Genomic DNA, 24,147 nt, shown 5'->3' with positions numbered 1-24,147 from the left:
TTATGCTCAGCTTGGTTTCCTGCTGTTAATCGTGTGGACCTTGGGAATGGCAAAGATACTGGTAGATGCAGGTCTGGAGAGCATCCTTTGGGGAGGTTAATGTGTTCCCTAACAAAGGGATGCTGGAGCTTTTCCTTTGCTGGAGATCCTGGGTGTGCAAGTTGACTGACACCTCATTTTAAGAGCCTCTGGAATAGAGAGGTTGATGTGGATGAGTCATGAGAAAAACTCTCAGTCATCTGCGCTTTCAGCCTGATTTTCAGCGTGCCCCAGGACACTTGTGCTGAGTTTTGTGTGTTGTCTGCAGCAGGAGGGTCCCGTGGATGGGCTGGGGGGAGAGGTTGGGCTGAGCTCTGATTTCTTGCCTTTCTGTGGCCGTTTCCTTTCTCCAGGCCTTTTCCATCGACATTATTCGGCACAAAGACTCCATGGATGAGCTGTTCAGCCAACGCAGTGAGATCTTTGGGACCTGTGGGGAGGAACAAAAAGCTGTTCTCCAGGTGAGCCTCCCCCTGCTGCTCCCTGCAACAGGGGAGAGAGGCAAGTGCTCAGCTCCTGCACAGGCTGGAGTCGTTTAAAATTACTCCATCTTTAGTAATTCCCACCAGCCTTAGCAGGAATCTGTTTACATTTATTACCCTCCTTTATTGCATATTTTTATTGTGGTGTTTGGGGAGAGGGGGGGATATAAGGGAGGTTTCTGAGGCTGCTTTAATTGGAATTACAGCTTGCACGTGTGGAAGGGGCCACCAAAGGCATCTCCTGCTCTTCCAGCTCGCAGCGTGCTTTTGGCTCTTTTCCTGGGCCCTTCTGCATCCCTCACTATATCCCTCCTCCCTCCTTTTGTTGTTTTTTTTTTTTAGGAGAAAACAGAGTCCCTGGTGCAGCAGTACGAAGCCGTGAGCCAGCTCAACTCGGAGCGTTACGCTCGCTTGGAGCGCGCCCAGGTCCTGGTCAACCAGTTCTGGGAGACCTATGAGGAGCTGAACCCGTGGATCGAGGAGACACAAGCCCTCATCTCCCAGCTGCCACCTCCAGCCATCGACCACGAGCAGCTCAAGCAGCAGCAGGAGGACATGAGGGTAAGAGGACGTGGCGTTTGCATCTCCTGCACCATCAGTTCTTCTGCCTTCAATGCACTTGCAGAGCTCACAGGGGCAAGAGTGCCTTTTTTTCTGATTGACTTTTTTTTTTCCCCCCCTGTTCTCTCCTTTTTGGGGACCTGCTGATGTGTTACAAGGGTGCCACGAGTGCACCAGGTGGAAATCACTAGTTACGTTGGAGCACTTCTTCCTAAAGCGCAGATTGCACCCAAGGGAGCCAGGCTGCCTTCTGATCTCCTGCCTGCTTGTGGCAGGGAAAAACACTTTGTGCTTTTAGGGAGCTTTGAGCTTTTAGAGAGCTGCAAAATGAGTTTTCTCAGTGGTGTCCCCATGGGGAGAGTGCTGGGGAAGGACCTGTGCTGGGCCATGTGCCAGCAGCACCGTGGCCATGTTAGGAAGAGCCAAGTGCCATGAGCTTGGCAGATGCTGGGTCAAGAAATCCACAGTGTGAGTTCACTCCCAGATACAATCACTGCTCTGGGAGTGTTGCATGAAATAATTCGACAGCAGCTTTCAATAGATTTCTAAACAAATGTCTTTTTTTTTCTTTTGTTCTTCCCTCCCCTAATTCCCTAGCAACTGAGAGAGTCCATTGCTGAGCACAAGCCTCACATTGACAAGCTGCTGAAAATCGGGCCGCAGCTCAAGGACCTCAACCCTGAGGAAGGGGAGATGGTGGAGAAAAAATACTCAACAGCTGAGGCCATGTATGCCAAAATCAAGGAGGAGGTGTGCCAGAGGGCCCTGGCACTCGATGAGGCTGTCTCACAGTCCACCCAGGTACGTGGGGGTGCAGAGGAGCCAAGTTATCTTCTCACAGTCTCCTGGGGAAGCCACATGCTTTGAAACGTGGTTTTTATCCCAAGTGTTATGGTGGTAAAACCGTTGAGAAGACACAACGTGGTCAGACACCTCCAGGGTGGTTTCCTGCTGCTCAGTGCTGGCTGTGAAAGCAGGGGAGGAGGTGTTTGAATCTTGACATAGTAAATAGGGTAATAAATTTTTACGACCTCAGTAATGATGCTGGTTCAAAGGGGCTGTGTTGGCATCCACCCAAGGTTGGAAGGGCCCCGGAGAGCCTCTCTAAACAGCTTGGAGAGATAAGTTTCATTTCTGATAAGCTGTGTGTGCAGGGAACGGCCACAAGATCCTTTGTATGGGAGAGTTAAGGGGTGTCTCCAGGGTCTGGGCATCTCCAGAGGAGGTCAGTGACTGCTGGAGCAGAGATAGGAGAGGAAGGGCAGCAGAGACATAAGTGCTAAAGTCCAACAAGTGGGTGAAGGTTTCTGCTGTACAGGGTTTATGACCCCCAGTTGTTTCATCTCACCCCGTGTTACTGAGGTGCAGTTGGTTCTTGTCATGTCTGGGTGTTTGTTGGTTTATTTTTTTATATTCCTGTACTGTGAAGTCACTTCTCCTGGTTTGCACTTGTATTAACTCCGAGTTTTTCCCCCCACACCCCCCTCCCCTCTCATCTCTCACTCCCATTGTGGAATGTGTTATCTGTGTGTGTTGCTGCCTGTGCCCGTCCTCCCCACATGGTCCCATTTCATTCTTGTGTTGACTGCGTCCCACCATTGCAGATCTCAGAGGTAAGCCCCACCACCACAGCTCTTCACTTACACTCTTTTCTTTGGGCTGGTTCTCTTTTACACCTGGACTTTTTTATTTCTGGTCCATGCACAGCTCAGCAGAACGTGCTTCAAAATTAACTCTGGGGGCCTGAAGTCACGTTTCTGAGATGGCTTTTGTTGCACTGCTGCCTGGTCTCATTCATGGCCAGCTTCCATTGGGAATGCTTCCTGCAAAGCAGAGGTTTTGCTTTTGGAGCTTTCTGCTCTAGCTGGACTTGCTGGTTTGCTCCTGCTTGTTGGCTGAGCCAGCTTGCCCTGACCAGCTTTGCACCCAGAGCCCCTCTCCTCTGCTGCCAGGGCCTGGGACATGGCCAAGGCCAGCGCTGGTGTCCTGCAGAGAGGACCCCGAGCTGGCAGCCAGCGTGCAGAGCTGGCCCCACCAGCAGAGGTGGTTTGGGGTCTTTAAAGCCAAAGGTGGCTTTTCTTTTAAAAAAATAATGATAATAAGCCCTGCTAGACCCCCTTCCTCTCTCACTCAGCTTTCTGGTTCTGCTTTTGTGGAAGCCCCAGCTGGCTCCTCCCATGTGCATGCAGCCTCCCACCATCTCCTGCTGACCCTGCCGGGGGGGGCGTTTCTTCCCAGCATCACCCCGAGCAGAGATTTCCACCAGCACCAAACACAGACACTTTTCCAGGTGCTCAGCCAACCAGGATTGGCTTTTCCCACCACGCTGCCCAGCCACAAGACACGGGACAGCAGCAAAAAGATGCAGTTGAGGTGGTTGAGCCTGGAGATAAATCCCCACCGTGTTTGGGTCGCAGTTTGGGGCTGGGTGGCTGCTGCATGGTTGGGGCTGTTGGCAGCAGAGGAGAGCAGGGTGAGCAGGACCGGAGGCTGCAGGTCCCACTGCTGTTGCAGGCAACATTTGTCCTCTCCGAGGGGCTGCTGAGAGCTGCTGCACACGCAGGGAGTGACGTGGTGTTGCTCAACCTCCTCTCACCCACCCTCATGGACTTGCTCTCCTCCAGTTCCACGACAAGATCGAGCCCATGCTGGAGACACTGGAGAGCCTCTCCTCCCGCCTGCGCATGCCCCCCCTCATCCCTGCTGAGGTGGAGAAGATCAGGGAGTGCATCAGTGAGAACAAAAACTCCACGGTGGAGCTGGAGAAGCTGCAGCCTTCCTTCGAGGCCCTGAAACGCCGCGGGGAGGAGCTGATCGGGCGATCGCAGGGAGCAGACAAGGACCTGGCAGCAAAAGGTATCTCAGGGGGGGTTTAACAGGAGGGGCTGACTGGGCTGGTAGCAGTGCCCAGCTTCTCCTGCCCAAACTGTAGCTTCATCATCATGGGGGGAGGCTTTGATGGTCCAGAGGTGTATCTCAGAGGGTCTCCTGGCCTTAGGAGGAAGGACGAGTCCTCTGCACAGAGATATCTGGTGCCTGCTTCCATCTGGAGCAGTCAGGGTGGGATCAGCTGGAGGAGAAAGTAGGATTTGTTCAGGCAGAGGTTCAGATCAGCCACACTGAGCTGTCACCCCGAGCTGGTCTCTTCTGGCAACCGTTGGTGGCCCCTCTGAAATGATTTATTGGGATGGATTCAGCATTTAATGGAGGGATGGAACATCCCCAGCACAAAAAGACCCATCAACACAATTGGCACTAATTGGCACCTTTCTTGGCAGCTCAACAGCCAACTCATGGACTGAGTGAGCATAGACTTCACGCTAGAGGTGGCCAGAACAGAGGTTTGTTGCAGGAGAGTGTGTGGGCAAATTTGCCCCGAGCTTCCCTGCACATAAATAAAGGCTTTATCTCTGCAAGCTGGAGCTTCTCTTGTCCCTCAGTATCTCTGAGTGAATGCTCTGGTAGTCCTGGTCTCTTTAATTCCCAGTTGAATGTTCTGGTGACTGTTTCTAAGTGGAAAGTGTTTGTAAAATGTGGAAAGGTTTCCTTCTTCTCTGAGTGTTTTCCTTCCCTTCCTCAGTAATCCAGGACAAGTTGGATCAGATGGTCTTCTTCTGGGAAGACATCAAAGCTCGGACAGAGGAACGTGAAATGAAGTTCCTTGATGTGCTGGAGCTTGCAGAGAAGTTCTGGTATGACATGGCAGCCCTCCTGACTACCATCAAAGACACACAGGACATCGTTCACGACCTGGAGAGCCCAGGCATTGACCCCTCCATCATCAAGCAGCAGGTGGAAGCAGCTGAGGTGAGGCCCATGGGCCCTGTCTGGAACTTGTCTGCACCAGCTTGTGAGCCAAACTGGGACAGACCTTGGATACCAGCTTGGCCAGAAGTGGCTGTAAAACCATTTTGGAGACAGGATTGTAGTTGGATTAGGAAATGTGAAGTCCATTGCAGTTTGGAACTGCAAGGGAAAACCCAGGAGTGTATTTCACATCTCCCTCCCCACCACCCTCTGTTCCAGGCGAGGAAATGACACTTAAACTACTTTATGTGCTACTGTTTTGGGGAGCTCCTCAAGCGTGTGGTCAGAGTTGTGAGCCCACTTGTTTTGAGTGATGTGGAGGTTTGCATGGTTCTGCTCCCAGTCCCAGCAGGGCCTGTCTAGTGTGGGAAGGGGATATTTAGGTTCTGGTTAGACTGGAGATAATTGTGAAGCTCAGAGAGCTTGGATTTGTGTGTTGGTGTTTGGGTCTTTCAAATAAGTGGTGAAATCCACTTCAGGTGAATTTGACTTGACTTGGACCTTGGGGATCAGGGATGTGTCTTCATGCTTTGCTAAGTTTGTCCTTGGTCTTTCCTTTTTATAACCCTCCTGGCTTTGGTTTGCAACTTTTGAGTCTCAAAACCTAATTCCTCTGTTGACAAAACACTCCTGTAAACAGTTCATCTCTGGTAAACATCATCTTCAGCCAGGCAGTCCAGGCTAAATACAGATGTTCTTATTTTAGTCCCCCCCACCAGCAGCATTGCCAGAGGTGGGAACAAGCCAGGTTGGTGGTGGCAGTGCCACTCAGCAGGATGGTCATCTGCTCCCTGCAGAGCCTGGTCCCAGCATTGGGCTGTTGGCCAGGACACCAGAGCAGGAAGGGCTCTCCATGCTTTAGCCTTCCCGTTCACGGGGCAATTTTGGAAGAACGTTTAATAACAACCATTTGTCACTTATCACTGTTCTACACAGACTATTAAAGAGGAGACTGACGGGTTGCATGAAGAGCTGGAGTTCATCCGACTCCTTGGAACTGATCTGATTTTTGCCTGTGGTGAAACTGAGAAACCAGAAGTGAAAAAGAGCATTGATGAGGTGGGCAACCCAGCAGCCTCTCCTGCTGATAAAATGGGGTTAGGAGCAAGTGGGGGCTGGGGTGGAAAAGCCTAATGAATTTTGTGGGTAACCTTCTGTTCCCCAGATGAACAATGCCTGGGAAAATCTGAACAAAACGTGGAAGGAGAGGCTTGAGAAGCTTGAAGAAGCCATGCAGTCAGCTGTGCAGTACCAGGATACGCTTCAAGTAAGGGGCAGGGCTGTGTGTTTTGGGTGGTGAGACCTTGGGAACACCACTGCAGGTCCTCTCCCTGGAGGTGTGCTGGGATCTGTGCTCAGGCAGAGCAGAGAATGTCTCCTTGGTCAGTGGTTGCAGCCTCTGTTAGAGCCTGAGCTCAACAACCAGCTCCGAAGAGGAGCAGATGTTTCATAGAATCGTAGGATACCAGGTTGGAAGGGACCTCAAGGAGCATCTGGTCCAACCTTTCTAGCTAGGAACATGGTTTAGATGAGATGGCCCAGCACCTTGTCAAGCTGAGCCTTAAAGGTGTCCCATGTTGGGGGATCCACCACTTCTTGGGGAGATTTTCCCAAAGAATATTTGATGGTGTTTTTCTTCCCAAATCTCCCTTCATTTCTGGATGAAGCAGCAGGATCAGCCTGGCTGCCCTCAGGCCCTTAGGCTGGGGGGCAGCAGAGGGAAAGAAAGGCCTTGCAGAAGTGAGTGCTGGCCAAGCAGGCACCTCTGCCTCCAAAGACAAGCTTGGTGGTTGCAGGGTGGTGGAGACACCTGCCCCGTGTCCCCAGGGGGCTGCGGGGAGGGCACAGCTCAGCACCCTCTTTGCTAACGGGTCCGTGGTCGTTTCAGGCCATGTTTGACTGGCTGGATAACGCGGTGATCAAGCTCTGCAACATGTCCCCTGTTGGCACTGACCTCAGCACGGTGAAGGAGCAGATGAACGAGATGAAGGTAGGCGGGTGGAGCAGGACCAGTTCTCCAGCCCTTTGCATCTCCGAGCTCCCCCTCCAGTGATTCACTTGGTTCTGGTTTCTGTCCTTGCTTGTTTTGGCAGGAGTTTAAAATGGAGGTTTACCAGCAGCAGATTGAGATGGAAAAGCTTAATCACCAAGGTGAACTGATGCTAAAAAAAGCTACGGATGAGACAGACAGAGACATCATAAAGGAACCACTGACAGAGCTGAAACATCTCTGGGAGAATTTGGGCGAGAAGATTGCTCACAGACAGGTAGAAGATCTGGGCTCTTGCACGTGTGGGGTTGAAACTCACTGGGATGCTGCCCCCGCTCCCTCCTTCCCCATTTAAACTTTTCTTTTCTGTCCCTATCCTTGCCCAGCACAAGTTAGAAGCTGCTCTCCTGGCCCTTGGCCAGTTCCAGCACGCATTGGCGGAGCTGATGGCCTGGCTGACCCACACTGAGGAGCTGCTGGATGCACAAAAACCCATCAGTGGAGACCCCAAAGTCATCGAGGTTGAACTTGCGAAGCACCATGTGAGTCCTCCCGCTGCAGCTCCATATCCAGACCCTTCCCGTGGCAGGATTTTATTTCTGATGAAGGGCTTGACTTGGTTGGCAGGAATGAACAAGGAGGGGTTGAGGGTGCTGTCCAACGTTTGCCCAACACATCTTGTAGGTGCTGAAGAACGACGTCCTGGCCCACCAAGCGACGGTGGAGACGGTGAACAGAGCTGGCAACGAGCTCCTGGAGTCGAGCGCCGGGGACGACGCCAGCAGCCTGCGGAACCGCCTGGAGAAGCTGAACTCCTGCTGGGAGTCAGTGCTGCAGAAGACAGAGGAGAGGGAGCAGCAGCTGCAGTCCACGCTCCAGCAGGTCAGGGAGAGGCCTCAAGGGTACCCCCTTGTGCTGGGGATCCACTTCCCTCTGCACTTTGAGGGGGGGAAATGAAGGAGGAAAGAGTTAGGGAGACACTTTTAAAAAAAAAACCAAAAATGATGGTTTTTGTTTAACTCCTTGTTCTGAAGGAGTTCAGTGCCTGCCCAGGGGTACCTCAGGGACCAGGCACATCCACATGGTCCCAGAGGTGCCATGTTCAACCCATCCAGCTCTGCCTTTTTATCTGGTTTTGAAGCAAACGCGGCGCTAACCCTGGCGCCCGATCAATGGTGGCTGCTGCCATCTGATCTGGGGCCCGTTCTGTGTTCCCCAACAGGCCCAAGGTTTCCATGGTGAGATTGAAGACTTCCTCCTGTGGCTAACGAGGATGGAGAGCCAGTTATCAGCATCAAAACCCACGGGAGGTCTGCCAGAAACTGCCCGGGAACAGCTCAATGCCCACATGGTAATTTCTTAGGAGAGATTTTTAATGCTTTTAATTCAGCAGGTTCCTGCCTGTCAGAGATCAACCTCAGAACTTCTCCCTGCTGTATCCAGTGGGAAGAAGAGATCTTCTCTGGCCTGGATAATTCTGCACTTGATGCCTGGGGACAAGCATCGTGATGCTTTAACCACCTTTCTCTGCTCCAAGTCACATTGCTGTTGCTTTGTCTGCCCTGAACCTTAGTTTCCTTGTCACCCTGAGTCTGGCCCCTCTCTGAGCTCTCCCTTTGTCTAATGCTTGGGTGGTGCCTCCCTTGCAGGAGCTCTACAGCCAGCTCAAAGCCAAGGAGGACACCTACAGCCAGCTGCTGGCCAAGGGGCGGCTGATGCTGCTGAACCGCGATGACTCCGGCTCTGGCTCGAAGACGGAGCAGAGCGTCGCGCTGCTGGAGCAGAAGTGGTGTCTGGTCAGCACCAAGATGGAGGAGAGAAAGGTAATGTTGGCCTCCACCTGTGTCCCACCAGCTGGTCTGACACTGCTTGCTCCAAACTTTGCTCCTCTGCTTTCCCAGAGGGATGGAGCCACTTGCTCCTCTGTTTTCCTGGAGTGATGGAGCTGGTCAGGGCTGGACACAAGGGCTGGGTTGTGGTGGGGGTTTTTTTGACAACCTCCCTCTTGTGCAGGTTGAGTTGGGAAATCAGGTGGTGCTGTCTGAGCATCGAGCCGTTCTTTTTTTCTTCTACATAGTTTTTCAGAGTTGGTTAAATCGCACAGAAAATAAGAGTAAAATTGCGTTTTGGGTTAATGTAGAGGAGAGATGGGGTGAAACCTCCGACAGCTCTGAAAGGCAGGCTTTGTTGGTCCTCTGTGAGACAGCAGGCCAAGTCCTCCTTGGAGCTGACTCCATCCCAGACTTTTGGCTGGTGATGAGATAAAAGAAGGGCCGCGGTGGCCTCAGCCCAGAATAAATCTGTGGTGCTGCAGCTGTTACCATCGAAATCTCCTCCACCTCGTTCCCCCAGCTGCTCGCCCCACGGTGATCCCCTTCTCAGGAAGCGGAGGGTGACACAGCTGCTCGTGTGCCCATGAAGGTCTCCTTTTCAGGGGCCGTTCTTGTTTTGAAGGAAGCGGTGGCTTTCACTGCAACCCCTTGGCTTTGGTAAACAAGCCTCGTTCCCGGGCCGAGGCGATGAGGTTCCTGTTGGAGGGCGTTTCAAGCAGGGACACAAAGGCCTCTTCTGTCTGCGAAGCCGCAGATCGGCAGCTCTCACCATCAGGGTTGTGTTTTTTCCCCCCTCCTCTCCCTCCCTGCTGCCACAGGCAAAGCTGGAGGAGGCTCTGGCCCTGGCCACGGACTTCCAGAACTCCCTCCAGGACTTCATCAACTGGCTCACGCTGGCTGAGCAGAGCCTGAACATCGTGCCCCCAGCCAGCCTCATCCTCGCTGATGTGTTGGCCCAGATCGATGAGCACAAGGTACCAGCACCATGAGCACCCAACCAAGCTCCTCAGGATGGAGGGAGCAATGGTGGCACCTCATCTCCCCTGCGCACCCTGCTCACGGGCCCATCCAGCTCCCTGTAGCTAAGAGGACATCTTTTCCATTGGCAGGTGTTTGCCAATGAGGTGAACGCTCATCGGGATCGGATCATTGAACTGGATCAAACTGGAAACCAGCTGAAATTTCTCAGCCAGAAGCAGGACGTGGTGTTGATCAAGAACCTGCTGGTGAGCGTCCAGTCCCGCTGGGAGAAGGTGGTGCAGCGCTCGGTGGAGCGGGGACGGGCTCTCGATGACGCCAGGAAGCGAGCCAAGCAGGTGAGAAACCTGGGAAGGGCACAGCAGCCCCCAGAGTATGGCCAAGCTTGGGGGACAGGAGGTCCCAAAACCAGTAGGGGACTGGGGACACCACCAGTGTTAAGTTTCAGACTTCCTCCTGTGCCTTTGCAGTTCCACGAGGCTTGGAAGAAACTGATTGATTGGCTGGAGGATGCAGAGAATCATTTGGATTCAGAGCTGGAGATTTCCAACGATCCTGACAAAATCAAGCTCCAGCTCTCCAAACACAAGGTAGAGCTTTGCCAAAGCAAGGCTGGGGCTGGATGCTGGGTGGAAGGGTGCTTTGGTAGGAGGGAGAGCAGGGCATCATCTCCTCTGCCATCAGGCCAAGGGAAAGGCACATCCATGTTTAGTGCTGCCATGGAAAACCTTCAGCTGAGGATCTTCATCAGCACCATGTGTCTTCCAGGAGCCAAGGTCAGGCTTTTTGACAATTTTGTTTTCTCTCTGGTTCCCAGGAGTTCCAGAAGACCTTGGGGGGGAAGCAGCCTGTCTACGACACCACCATCAGAACGGGCAGAGCCCTCAAAGAAAAAGCCTTGCTTCCAGATGACACTCAAAAGCTGGACAATTTACTGGGAGAAGTCCGGGATAAGTGGGACACAGTGTGTGGCAAGTCGGTGGAAAGGTAAGACCAGCCCCAGTGGTGGCCCAACAGTTGTTTGTTTGCCAAGGACTCTTCCAAGCGGAGGGGAGGTGATTTCATGGGGTGGATGGGGGGTGACATGACAAAGGAGGTGATTTTATTCATGGAAGTTCATGGGAATGTTTGGTTTTCAGGCAGCACAAGCTGGAAGAAGCCCTCTTGTTCTCTGGCCAGTTCATGGATGCTCTGCAGGCCTTGGTGGACTGGCTCTACAAGGTGGAACCCCAGTTAGCTGAAGACCAGCCTGTCCATGGTGACCTGGATCTGGTCATGAACCTGATGGATGCTCACAAGGTGAGAGGGCCTTTGCCAGCTCTTCTCTGGGACACAAGTGGGGCTTCTCTTCTCCGGGAGCCAAGAAATGGAGGAGCCAGACTAGATGCCTGACTGTGGAGCCCCATGCCTCGCTGTTTTGCTGTGCTGGGATGAACAAGGAGGGCAAAACCAGACAAACAAATGGGAAACAACCTGCTGGGACTGGCTGGCCCCACTCAGCTTCTGCCCCCTCTCCCTTCAGGTCTTCCAGAAGGAGCTGGGGAAGCGCACGGGGACAGTCCAGGTGCTCAAGCGCTCCGGCCGGGAGCTCATTGAGAACAGCCGGGATGACACGACCTGGGTGAAGGTGCAGCTGCAGGAGCTGAGCAACCGGTGGGACACGGTGTGCAAGCTGTCTGTGTCCAAGCAAACCCGCCTGGAACAGGCCTTGAAGCAGGTGAGCAGAAGGCTACAGGTGGCAGTGGTCCTGGAGAGCTTTGCTGGGCTCCAGGTTGGTGCCAGGAGGCCAACAACAACCTCGGAGGGGAGGTTTTGCCCAGGGATGATCTCCTGGCTGAGCAGGACCCCCCAGCCCAGCAGAGTTAGCAGTGAGAGCTGCAAAGCAGTGGGTTGGGACCAGTGATTTACTACTTCTTTTCCCCAAAGAAGAGCCAGTAAAGGCTGATCTGAGAAGGGAGGATGAAAAGATCTCGCCGATGTTCATGGCAGGACTAGAGCAGGGACCAGGGTGCTGCTGGTGGCCAGGGCTGGAGAGAGACCTAGATTGAAGCTAAAATAAAAGTCGAAGTCTTCAGTAGTTTTTAAGTCAAGTCAGCAATTTACAGAATAAACTGCCCGGGTGGCAGGTTGGTCAGAACATGGGGAGTTGTCCTGGATTTAAAAGTATTTAGCTCTGGAGGGGACAGAGATCCCTGGTCACTGCGGGACCAGCTGCGGGTGCTGGGCTTTTTTCCCCTTCTTAGATTTCTTTTTCAAGTCCCTTTCAGCCCTTTGTCTCTCAGCAGTGGCCGGGAGAGGAGAACTAAGGCCTGTGCTTTTGTCCCTGCAGGCAGAGGAGTTCAGGACGGCCGTGCATGTGCTGCTGGAGTGGCTCTCGGAGGCGGAGCAGTCCCTGCGCTTCCGGGGAGCGCTTCCCGACGACGCCGAGGCCTTGCAGACCCTCATCGATGCCCACAAGGTAGAGGGGAGCTCTGAAACAACCCCAGCTGAGTTCTAGGAGGGGGAGAATGTTGCAGGAAATTGATTTCATAGAATGGTTTGGGTTGGAAGGGAGCTTAAAGATCTAGTTCCAACCCATCTCCCACCAGCCCAGGTTGCTCCAAGCCCCATCCAGCCTGGCCTTGAACACTTCCAGGGATGGGGCAGCCACAGCTTCTCTGGGCAACTGTCCCAGTACCCTCACAGTGAAGAGTTTCTTCCTAATGTCTAATTTGGGCTTTTCAGGAGTTCATGAAGAAAGTGGAGGAGAAGAGAGTGGATGTGAACGCGGCGGTGGGCATGGGGGAGGTCATCCTGGCCGCCTGCCATCCTGACTGCATCACCACAATCAAACACTGGATCACCATCATCCGAGCCAGGTTTGAGGAGGTGAGTCCAGTGGGCTTTGTTTCAGGCTGGTGGGAAGAGGAGGTGCTGAACATCGTCACCAGGGCTGGCCATGTGGTGTTGGCTCCTGCCCTTGGTTTCCCACCCTGGGTTAATGGTCGTCTCTGCATTCCCAACAGGTTCTCACATGGGCAAAGCAGCACCAGCAGAGACTGGAGTCAGCGCTTTCTGAGCTGGTGGCAAATGCAGAACTTTTGGAAGAGCTCCTGGCTTGGATCCAGTGGGCTGAGACAACCCTGATCCAGCGGGACCAGGAGCCCATGCCCCAAAATATCGAGCAGGTCAAAGGCCTCATCTCCGAACACCAGGTGAGCCCAGTTCTTAACCCAGTGGGCACTCATGAGTGGGGCCAGGGGGTTATTCCTGCCCCTCCAAGGAAGAAGCATTGACTTCTCTTGGAAGTCCCTATGAAAAGGGTATGTGACCCAACCAGAGCTGTCACCAGGGAGGGGACAAAACCAGCCCAGGCATGAACTCCAGCATTTGCAGATCCAACCCAGCATTAAGCAATAGCTTGACCACAAGCTCCCATCTCCAGTGCTTGATGCTCCCATCTTCTTTATGGGCTTGGTGTGTCCCAGCGAGGACCTAGAGCAACAGCAGACTGAAAACTTCTTGAAACTGCAAATTCTCTTGTCTCTTCTGTGTTTTGACAGTCCTTTATGGAGGAGATGACACGGAAGCAGCCAGATGTGGATCGGGTCACCAAGACCTACAAGAGGAAAGCTACTGAGCCCCCCCATGGGCCTTTCATTGAGAAGTCCCGCAGCAACAGTACGTCTGCTCCATACTGGAACATGCTATGATGGGAGGAAACAAGATGTCTAGGAAGCTAATTAACTTTGATTATCAATTAACAAGGCATCCTGCCTTGACAGCCACCAGGAAGGTGGTTGAAACTTGTCAGGAAGGGAAAATCCTTTGCCAAAAGCACCCATGGTGGGGTGGGCTGTGCCTGGGGGAGCTCGTGCTGTCCTGGCTCTTCTCTGTCTCTTTGCACTTCCTTTGTCATGAGGTTTTGGGGGTTTTTATGTTGTTTCTTGAAGCTAAGGCAGCACTGGGGAGGTTGGGTGTAGAGCTGTCACCCCTCCTGGGGTGTCCCTCCTGCCTGGGGACGACAGTGCTTCCCTTTGGAGAGCAGCCAGCAAGGCCGTGGGAGGATTAGACATTGGAACAGTCTCCCAAGGGAAGTGGTGGATTCCCCCACATTGGACAGTTTTAAGTTTCTGCTGGACAGGGTGCTGAGCCACTAGAGTAGTACCTAGAAAGGTTGGAACAGATGATGCTGGAGGTCCCTTGCAACCTGGCATCCTGTGATTCCCAGTGGAGAAATGAAACGTCTCTCCTTGCCGCGATTCGCCGAACCCATCGGCGCCGCCTCAACCCATCCCTTTCCTCCTCCTATTTATTTATGTATGTATTTATTTTTAATTTCCCAGGAAAAGCCCTGAGCCAGCCTGCCCCTCCCAGCATGCCCATTATCTCCCAGTCAGAAACCAAGAACCCCCGGATCAACCAGCTCTCAGCTCGCTGGCAGCAGGTCTGGCTGCTGGCGCTGGAGCGGCAGCGGAAGCTCAACGATGCCCTGGACAGGCTGGAGGAGGTAACAGCCCCTGGGCTGCTCCAGGCAGGGGGGAGATGGACAGTCCTTTTTGGGGAGGGGGGTTGATGGCTGGAGAGAAGTGTTTTAATTTAGTGCTGCCTCTGGAATTGCCCAGCTCCTGCAGACACTTCCTGCTGCCTTTCAGAAAACAGCAGAAGGAAAAAAAATAACTCCTCGAATATTACAGCTGAAAAGTACCTTCTGCTCGTTAATGAACTGCTCTGAGTAATTAACTGCTCATTAACTTAACTCCTTTGTGCCCCTGCAGTCGGGATCTGTCGCAGCAGTGACAGCCAGGCCTGCTTTACTCCTAGTCATGAGTTTAACAATTACTGTCTCTATCTTTTCCAAACATCTAATGTAATTTTTGTTTTTATTTACGCTTAACAAAGCAGCTATGCCCAGAAGTGAGTGTTTTTGTTTTTTGTTGCTTTTGCTGTAGGTCAGTTCAGTTTCTATGTATAAATGTTTTTGATTTGTTTTTTTTCTTTGTTGCTTTTAACTCCCAAGAACGGTTTAGAGGGGGGAAAAAAAAAAACAACCACCGCAAGTTCTTGGATTACCTTGCTGAGAGCTCTTAGCTGGTGGGGTTGTGAAGGTCCTTTTTGGGGGTTGATAAAGGATTGTAGTTGAGGGTTGGAGGGTGAGTGGCTCAGCAGAGGCTGGTGGCAGAGCTGTGGGACCAGGGTTTGCAGACCTGAGCTGTGCCTCAGCCCTGTCTTACCTGGAATACGAACAAAGAAATCCCATCTCAGCTGCTTAGGTGGAAAGGGAGAGGGAGGATGTGTGTCCAAAATGCTGCCAGCAATGGGAATTCATGCTGGCACCTTGTTAGGTGGAATCTGGGGTGAGGAAGCATCCCCAAATGCCCGAGCAGAGCTGGGGGGTGTCTCTGCCATAAATGGTATCTCTGCCTGTGTGTCTGTCCACCACCATGGGGGATGCTGCGTCCCATGTCCATGGAGCTGTGTTCATGGAGCTGTGTCCATGGAGCCACGTCCATGGAGTGTGTCCATGGTGCCGTGCTGGCTGTCGGCTGCGCTGTGTGTCCTTCTGTCCTGAGAGGCCATTTGAGCAGCCTCCTCGTTATCAGGGGTCGTCTGGATAAACCCAGATTAACCTTCCTGGGAGGGTGGGAGGTGGGAAGGTAGCACCAGGAGCTCGGGTGTGAGTGTTGGAGGGTGCTGTAGAGCCAGGGCTGCTGCTGCTGCTTCAGGGTTTTCCCCCGCACTGACTCTCATGGGTTTCCTTCCAGTTGAAGGAGTTTGCAAACTTTGACTTCGACGTCTGGCGGAAGAAATACATGCGCTGGATGAACCACAAGAAGTCCCGTGTCATGGACTTCTTCCGGCGCATCGACAAAGACCAGGATGGGAAGATCACCAGGCAGGAGTTCATCGATGGCATCCTGGCCTCCAGTAAGTCCCTGTCTGCCTGAAACGAGCCTGGAGAGCAGCCACCTCGTTGTGACAAGCTTGTCCTTGCTCCAGAAAGGAGATGCAGACCATGTCCTGACATCCTTGGCTCTGAGGAGTGAGGTCCCTGCATCTGTTTAGATAAGATATTGAGGTTTAGATTATGTATTAGAAAAAGATTCTTCACTGAAAGGGTAATTAAACACTGGGCCAGGCTGCCCAGGGATGTGGTTGAATCACCATCCCTGGAAGTGTTTAAGACACGTGTAGATGTGGCGCTTAGAGACATGATGTAAGCACCAGACTTGGTAGAGTTGGGTTAATGATGGTAGAGGCGGGTTATGGTTGGACTCGATGACCTTAAAGGTCTTTTCCAACCAGAACGATGCTGTGGTTGCTCATTTCTCTCTCCTTCCAGAATTCCCCACCACAAAGCTGGAGATGACGGCGGTGGCTGACATCTTTGACCGCGACGGTGACGGCTACATCGATTACTACGAGTTTGTGGCCGCCCTCCATCCCAACAAGGACGCCTACCGCCCCACCACGGATGCTGACAAGATTGAAGATGAGGTAAAGCACCAAAAAAAGGGGGGGGGACTGGGGGCAGGGGGTGACTCAGGCCGTGGGTTGGCAGCAAAAAAGAGGGGAGAAAAAAAGGATTGTGGTGATGCTGAGGTAGAATAATGGGCAGGTGTCACCAGCACCTACTGTGTTTTTGAAGGAAAGGCTGCTTAGGGTTTTGTTATCCAAACAGGGCCTTGTATTGGGGCACAATCCCAAAATCCTGGTCCCTTACCTCTCTCCTTGGTGATGGCAGGTCACGAGGCAAGTGGCTCAGTGCAAGTGTGCCAAGAGATTCCAGGTGGAGCAGATCGGCGAGAACAAATACCGGGTAAGGCAGAAGGGGCCAATTCCTGCCCCGCTGGCACAAATCCCACTCCCCCTTCCCCCCCGGGGGTGGAATCACAGATGGGGTGCCCAGCCTGGGGTTTGAGGGGACCCCCTTGGGCTCCTCGGGGTGAGATGGAGCCCTCGTCTTCCAGCAGAGGTGGCTGAGCCGTGTTTGTCCAGGGCCCCAGGGCGTTCCCTGGATGGGGAGAACATAAACGTGTCCCTGTTCTGGGCCCCCTCAAACGCTGCATTCACTGCGCCCGCAGCTGCCCTTGAAGTGTTCCTGGTGGATGAGTGTGGCCCTTGGGCCTGTGTTTTTCTTAGCTCACTCCCGAAAGAGGAAAAAAAACACCAAAAAAAAAAAAAACACACAACAAAAACACAAACCCAAAAAGGAGAATAATTTCCTTCAAGAATCTCTGTGTAACTGGGCTTGGCTGTTTGTGTTCCAAACGGTTGAGCGAGGTGAGCTGGTGGAACGAGCTGGCAGCAGAGCTTTGCCTGCTTCCCCTGCCTGCTGCCTCCAGGGGCTGATGCTCCAGTTGGGAGCCACAGCATTCCCAACCTTCCCCCAAGCTCCCTGGGCTGCACCAGCCCCCTTCCACCTTCCACCCAAATAGCATCGAACCCCTTAGATTTCTAATACCTGCAGTTAACAGTTGTCGTGATGGTTGCACTGTTAATCCCAGAAATGTTTTTCTTGTTTTTTCTTTTCCCCTCCTCTTCCTCTGGACTTTCCTTCTCCCCCCCATCCTCTCTCCCTCCACAACTCCTCTCCCTCCACAACTCCTCTCCCTCCGTAGTTCTTCCTCGGCAATCAGGTACAGTTTGCCTCGTGGTGCTGTCTCTCACCTCTTTATTTTTAATGATTTTTATAACAATCGTAGCTTTGTGTGTCCGTGATGCTGCTCCTTCCTTTGGTGGTGTGGGAGGATGTGACTGTGAGTGCTGCTCAGCAGAGCCTGGTACAGAAGACACCCTGAGCCTGGAGGGCTGTCCCCTCCCAAAAAAAAACCCAAAAAAAAAGCTGCATTGGGCAGAAAAAAAAGGGAAAAAATGAATGGAAATAGCAGGAATTGAGAAAAATGGAGAGATTTTTTTCTCTCCGTGGCTCCTTTCTCAGAGACATTGGGGATGTTGGTGGTCACTACAGGGCTGTCCTGCCTTGGTGACAACCAGCCCGGACAAAATCCCAGGGCTACAACCACCTGTGCCAGGCTCTGGTGGCTTTGGATCACAATCACTGTGGAATGAGAATGCCAAGTCCCCTCCTTTAACTCCCTAGGTAACTAAACCCTCATCCCTGCTACACCCACTGAGTAACTCCTACCTGGAGCAAAGCTCACACGACCTGCATGTGTCCCCGTTGCTGGTGTCACCCCAGATGAGCAGTGCAGTGGGTGTGAGCTGGCCTGGGGGCCAGAGCTCTTCTCTTGACAGGACTGGAACATCACATCTCATTTCCACGTGCCCACTGTCCCCCACTCCAACAGAAAACCAGGTGGTTTTTTTTCATGTGGAATGATGGTGTCCTGTCAAAAACACACCCAAAAGGAAACAAACTTGGACATGCCAAGGGGATGGATCCAGGAGAGCTCTGGCTTTTGATTTTGACAGTGATTCTAGAAACATTTTAAACAGCAACTGAAAAATGCTGTAAATGTGGCAGAGGAAATGAGAACTGACTTGTCCCTGGTGCAGAACTAGCTTCTGAAGGCCACCTTAGGTGGAGCCCAATGACTGGGGAGGCAACTCCCCTGCCCTCCTCTCTCCCTGCTGGCTCTGTGGCCATGCCAAGTGTGGCTGTGGCAGCTCTTCCACAGCCATGCTGGGATGAGCACGTTTTGGTGGGACCCCCAACCAGGGAGACCCACCATGTCCAGAGTCCCGTGTCCCCCCGGGAAGGGGGGTTGGAGATGCCATCACCTCCTGCCCCTCTGCCGTGACTCACCCCGGGATGGATTTGCACTCTCAGTTTTTATTTGATCTCTTGGGTTTTTGCATTCTTATCCACCCAGGGAAAATATTGTTGCCTTTTATTTTCTTTTTTTTTAAATCATTCTGAAGATGCTTTTGCTTTCAAAGGCTGGTTCCCCTGTCTTCTCATCCCAGACCTGGATGCAGAGCTGCTCCATCTGAGCCTGGCTCCAAGTGTCCCCCACTGATTTTCCAAGTTCCCGCTGCCTGGGCTTGGCTCTCCAGGAGATTTAGGGGAGCTTTGAAAAAAACCAAAACAAACCAACAGACACTTGCTTCTGATTCTGGGTGCACTTGCGTGAAATTGCAAAGGGGTTTAAAATCACTAATGAACGTTGCAATCACTAATCACCATTGCTGCGGGATTCCCGCCTGGAATCCCACCACTCCGCACTCACCCAAACATCCTCACGGGGCGACCTCTGCGGTGGGGGCTTTGTGGCTGGTGGGGTCAAGTCTGAGGCTGGGTGAAAACCCCTGGACTTCAGACTTGAGGAGAGAAGAGGTTTCTCTCTCTGGGAGGTGACACGGTGCTGCTTGGCCTGGCTGGGTCACCCGTGCTCAGAATCTGCCGGCTCTTCTCCAGGGGGGCTGCCCCAGGGCATCTCCAGCCTCTGTGTCCTTCATAACAAAAGGGAAAACCTGCCATCCTGGCTGAGAAAAAAACTCCATTCAAAGATCAAATTCCAAATTTTCTAAAAGATTCCCTCTTTCCAGCTTTAAAACTAAAGGATTTGGGTAATTTCATCACCTTTAAAACCAGGCAGCAGGAAGACTCCTGTGAGTTGGCACTAGCCTGGATTTATTCCAGAAGAACCTGCCTGGAGAATCCTTGAGAAGTATCTGCTAGATCCATAACAGCATTTGGGAGTGGTTCCAATAGCTTTGCCCTGGTGCAGCCAGCTGTGGGAAGGAGCTGTTGTGTCCCCTTGTGGTGTCCCCCTGCTCTGACCTGCTCCTTGGCTCCACAGTTTGGGGATTCCCAGCAGCTGCGGCTGGTCCGGATCCTGCGAAGCACCGTCATGGTGCGTGTCGGGGGCGGCTGGATGGCCCTGGATGAGTTCTTGGTGAAGAATGATCCTTGCAGAGGTAAGGCCATCCCAGGCTTTTGTACAGCTTGTGGGCTCTTCTCACCCACTGGAGGGGAGTTTGAGGACTTGTTTGTTGTGACTGAATGACCAGATGGTGCCAGAGTGGGGATGGGTTGTCCGGATACTAGGCAGCACACTTTTTATTTTGGAGAGTTTAGGTCAGTGCTCCACATGGCCCTGTCTTTATTGCTTCAGATATGTTTTCAAGCTGCTGCCTGGCCATTCCTTGCTGGAAGCAGTGTGATTTACAGTGTGTGCTGCTTGCCAGGGAGAACCTTCAGGGCTTTTCTGCTCCTCCAGGCTCCCCTGTTGGTGCTTTGCAGCAGCTGTTTTACAGCACTGACATCATGGTTCTTGCCATCACTCAGTTGTCTCAGTGTGGTGCTTCCCTTCTGCCATTCCTTCCTTGGCTTTCTGCTCCATGCTGCTCTAAAATCACTCCCTTTGGCCCTCAGGGCTTGGTCTGTGCCTTTGTTCAGTGCTCTGAGTGTGAAACACGTTGCTGTGCATCAGCAGGCCCAGGAGCTGAGGTCCACAGACCTTCTCTCAGCTTGGTTGCCCCTTGTTCACCCCCCTCCAGCTTTTTGGGGCATTTAGATTAAAAGTTTAAAGTTGGCTTTTAATGGGTGTTGGTCACTTCTCTCTCTCCTCTCCCCCAAAATTGTTGAAGAGCTGCCCAGAGCTGAGTGAGCAGAATCACAACCCTTCAAAGCTGCTCTTAGTGCTTTTAAGCCCTGTTAAAAGTGACATTGGCCGCTGCTTGAACTCACCATGTTTAGAGGCCGTTGGGATTGCTTTCCCCAAGACACTGGGCAGTCACAGCACATCCAGTATGAGTTCATGGGCCTTGGGCAGCTTTTAGCTGAACAATTTTTCAAAGATTGATCCGTGATTGATCCATGGCTGGGGTGGTTAGGGAACAGAAAGAGAGCTGGGAGGGTCTTGCTGCTGTCTGCTCGCTCTCAGAGATGGACTTTGGTGAGGACACCTGAAGCTTCCACAGCCTCCCTAACACTGTTGGGGTGCTGAAGAGAGACCCTCAAGTCTCCTTTTTCCCTTTCCAGCACGAGGACGGACCAACCTCGAACTCCGAGAGAAGTTCATCCTGCCAGAGGGGGCTTCCCAGGGAATGACACCGTTCCGATCGCGGGGCCGGAGGTCGAAACCGTCCTCCCGGGCAGCCTCCCCGACACGATCCAGCTCCAGTGCCAGCCAGAGCAACCACAGCTGTGCCTCCATGCCCTCCTCCCCTGCAACGCCAGCCAGTGGAGCCAAGGTGGGGTTCACACGGGAATCCTTCCTCTTTCCTCTCCTCCAAACCCATCCCAGCAAGACTGAGGAGCTCTAGGAGGAATCTGGAGGAGAAGGAAGGTTGGGGATCGGGGGCTTGATGGTTACTGTCGTCTCTAGATGTTCATGGGGTCTGCAGGACCCTGCTGTCCATGCTGGTTGGATGGGGTGGGACAGGTTTTCAGCCCAAGCTGGGCTCTCATGGCTCCACAGGAGGGTCCCCAGAGGGTCCCCAGCTCTCACCGTGCAGCCAAAGGCTCCTGGTCCCTGAGGCAGAGCTGTGCCACAGCCATGGCATCCAGCTGGCACGCAGGAGGACACCACCACCCATCACCTCTCCTTTCCCAGCACATCGTTCACCCATGCATGTTTTATTTCATCACCTATTTGGGTTCTTCCCCTTTAATTTATATATTTCCCGTTTGGTTCTCGTTTCGTTTTAGTGCCGTTTCCCCCATCCCAGATACTTTTTCCATTTCTTTTCTTTTGTTCTTTTGTTTTCACTCACCTCCCCCTCTACCCCCTCCCCTTCCCTTCTCCCCCCTTGGATTTTCCATTTCACAGACTCCACATCACTTCTCTCGATGTTATGACAAACCCTGGTTGATAAACAGTAAAGCGGGCACCCCCCTGCGGGGATTCGATTATTCCGACTTCCAGCTCCCAAGCGCTGAGGTAGAGTATGGTCTGGCAGCCCTGAGGACCTGTGGATGGGCTGGAGTGCCACGGGCACGGAGACATCCTGCTCCCTTGCCTGTCCTGATGCTTTCCTTGTGGTAGAGCAGCTCCTGCCAGCACCGCTAACGCTCCGGCTGTTCGTGTTTTTCATGGGTTTCTAACTCGGATTCAATCAAAGCACCGTGGGGTTGCGATCCACGCTTCACGCCAGGAGAGTGACATTGATCCCTCCCGTGCTTTACAAAGTGATTTGGGTGGGTTTTTTCCTTCCCCCCCACAAGCTTTTCAAGAGCTTTGAAGCATTAAAAAAATATATATATAAAAGTGGGCTTTCCAAACTTGAAATCCAGCAGCCGAGTTGGGACCTGAAAATCAGCGACAGCGCATGCCGAGCAGCCGCGTCACCTCCGGCCTGCTGAAGCTTGTGTTGATCACCGTGTGGAAGCACGTTTGGTGTGTCCAGCACTGCCTTCCTGCTCCCAGGAGGATGAATTCGGGCTGAGACTTTGATCTCCCCAAAGTTTCAGCCTCCTGGCGAATTTTTCCTGACCTTGTGATGAGAAATCCGGGGGGGTCGATCCCGGCGGAGCACGGGGCGCTGGCGACGCGCCCGCGCTGCTTGCACAGAGGAAAGGAGTTCTTTTAGATCCTCAGAGCACTTCCCCACTTGCCCTCAGTTGCCTGCTTGCTGCTCTTAACCTGTTTATAAAATAGGATCGAGGATGAGAATCAAAATCTCTGCTGATGACAATGGTACCTTCTCAATCATCTTGATGGATTTTAATTCCCCCGGGAAGGGGAACCCGCTGCTGGGCTGCCCCTCTCCCACCACTGCAGCTCCAGTTTCCTGCCATTTTGAATATTTCTAAGTTTCCCAAAACCCCAAGAATCTCAGGGAGTGAAGGGAAAGCCTCCCCCCCCACCCCCAGCTATTGCTTTAAAGCTCATTGGGAAACACCCTCTGGTGTAAACATCCATCTGTCTGGGAATGCAGGGATTCCTCCCCAAGCCCTGGGGACACCCCGGGCAGCCGCCTTCCCGCAGCGCTGCTCTGAACCGAAAGGCCTTGGTTGGTGTCTAGAAACTGGAGCTGCCCTTTCCAGCTGGATCCAGGTGCCCTCGTTCTGCTGGCACCTTTCCCTTCGCTTCCTCCCGCAGCGATGGGAGCAGAGCTGCCTGTTGTGCTGCTTTCCCACCCCCTCGTCAGCCTTTGTGACATCTTAAAGGTCAGGGAAAAGCCCCGTTTCAGGACGTGGCCCCAGCTGATTCCCTGTGGTTTGGGTCCCTGGGCATGGCTGGTGCTCCTCAGATCCTGCCCTCGGGTGGTGGGTGCACAGACCTGCCCGCCTCCCAACAAGGGGATGCATTTCTTCAGCCCCTGCCGTGTATTTGACCCTCCCAAATGATCCTGAGCTGTTTAGGTGCTAAAAATCCCTAATTCTGCAAGATTTCCCATTCTATTTGGGGAGCTGATGATGCCGTCCTCCTCTGGATGGAGAGCAGCTTTGCTTTTACTTTGTTGTCGTTTTTTCTTCCAAACACCGAGAAAGAGCTGAGCATCAGCCTGTAGCCCACAAACTGCCCTCACTCTCCAAATTGTCACCTTCCAAATTGTCACCCTTCAGCTTTTTTCTTCTTTATTAACCACTACTGAAACGATGGCTTGTGTTCTCCTAGACCATTAAGATGGGTGTTCCTCAAACGTCCAAGTCTTTTTTGCCAAGGGACCGATCTCGTGCTCTTGAGGTGCCACCTAAAGGGTGTTCTGTGTGTGCTTCCCCCCCCAAGGTGACCCCCTCAGCGGGCAGCAAGCTGAAGAGACCCACCTTCCACTCCAGCAGGACCTCCCTGGCTGGGGACACCAGTAACAGCTCCTCACCAGTCTCTACGGGTGCCAAAACCAGTCGGGCAGGTAAGTGAGGTGCAAAGACCCGAAGCTGTGGCTCTTCCTACTTGTTTATTAATTGGGCAGAGAAAATATTCAGTATTTTGGGAGGTCCCAGCATGCTGGGGAGGCTGGTGCCACCCATGGGATCCCTGCCTGGGAGAGGGGACACTGCAGTGGTTTCTCAGTGCCAGGGCTGGAAGCTGCTTCCCTAAAACCTGGGGAACAAACTGATCCTGGTGCTGAGGCCCCATTTCAGAGGTGCTGGGCTGAGAGCAGCTGCAGCAGTGCTGGGGATTTGGGGGCAGGTTGGTGAGGGGGTGGGGAGGAGTCCTGCTTCTCCTCTCTCTGCTTCTTTCCTCTTTCTTTTCCTCCTCTCTCTTCCTTTCTTTTCCTTTCTCCTCTTCCTTTCTCTTCCTTCTTTTCCTTTCTCCTCTCCCTTCTCTTCCTCCTCCTCTTCCTTCTCCTTTTCTTCCTCCTCTTTCTCCTTTTCTTCCTCCTCTTCTTCCTTTTCCTTCCCTTCGTCCTCCCTCTCCTTTTCTTCCTCCTCCTCCCTCTCCTTTTCTTCCTCCTCCTCCCTCTCCTTTTCTTCCTCCTCCTCCCTCTCCTTTTCTTCCTCCTCCTCCCTCTCCTTTTCTTCCTCCTCCCTCTCCTTTTCTTCCTCCTCTTCTTCCTTTTCCTTCCCTTCCTTCTCCCTCTCCTTTTCCTCCTCCTCCTCCTCCTCCTCCCTCTCCTTTTC

At 52.9% G+C, this 24,147-nt stretch overlaps 1 protein-coding gene across 1 annotated transcript in view; it reads left to right on the top strand.

The window, feature by feature from the left end:
* MACF1 (microtubule actin crosslinking factor 1) overlaps positions 1–24,147 on the top strand; it is a 141,900-nt gene that overhangs the window by 115,001 nt on the left and 2,752 nt on the right. Inside the window, 32 exon segments of the mRNA XM_051638175.1 lie at positions 393–500; positions 864–1,082; positions 1,680–1,883; positions 3,707–3,938; positions 4,663–4,889; positions 5,826–5,948; positions 6,055–6,156; positions 6,778–6,879; positions 6,983–7,156; positions 7,266–7,421; positions 7,564–7,761; positions 8,102–8,230; positions 8,529–8,702; positions 9,530–9,685; positions 9,821–10,027; positions 10,160–10,279; positions 10,507–10,676; positions 10,829–10,988; positions 11,212–11,406; positions 12,019–12,147; positions 12,414–12,557; positions 12,695–12,883; positions 13,232–13,349; positions 14,015–14,178; positions 15,434–15,596; positions 16,012–16,166; positions 16,414–16,488; positions 17,291–17,308; positions 19,436–19,553; positions 20,620–20,831; positions 21,410–21,520; positions 23,312–23,435. Coding sequence (XP_051494135.1) covers positions 393–500; positions 864–1,082; positions 1,680–1,883; positions 3,707–3,938; positions 4,663–4,889; positions 5,826–5,948; positions 6,055–6,156; positions 6,778–6,879; positions 6,983–7,156; positions 7,266–7,421; positions 7,564–7,761; positions 8,102–8,230; positions 8,529–8,702; positions 9,530–9,685; positions 9,821–10,027; positions 10,160–10,279; positions 10,507–10,676; positions 10,829–10,988; positions 11,212–11,406; positions 12,019–12,147; positions 12,414–12,557; positions 12,695–12,883; positions 13,232–13,349; positions 14,015–14,178; positions 15,434–15,596; positions 16,012–16,166; positions 16,414–16,488; positions 17,291–17,308; positions 19,436–19,553; positions 20,620–20,831; positions 21,410–21,520; positions 23,312–23,435 — 4,876 coding nt within the window.

The sequence above is a fragment of the Apus apus genome, chromosome 21 (genome assembly GCF_020740795.1).
Source record: "Apus apus isolate bApuApu2 chromosome 21, bApuApu2.pri.cur, whole genome shotgun sequence".
Taxonomy (NCBI): domain Eukaryota; kingdom Metazoa; phylum Chordata; class Aves; order Apodiformes; family Apodidae; genus Apus; species Apus apus.
This window is presented reverse-complemented; position numbering and strand designations above follow the sequence as displayed.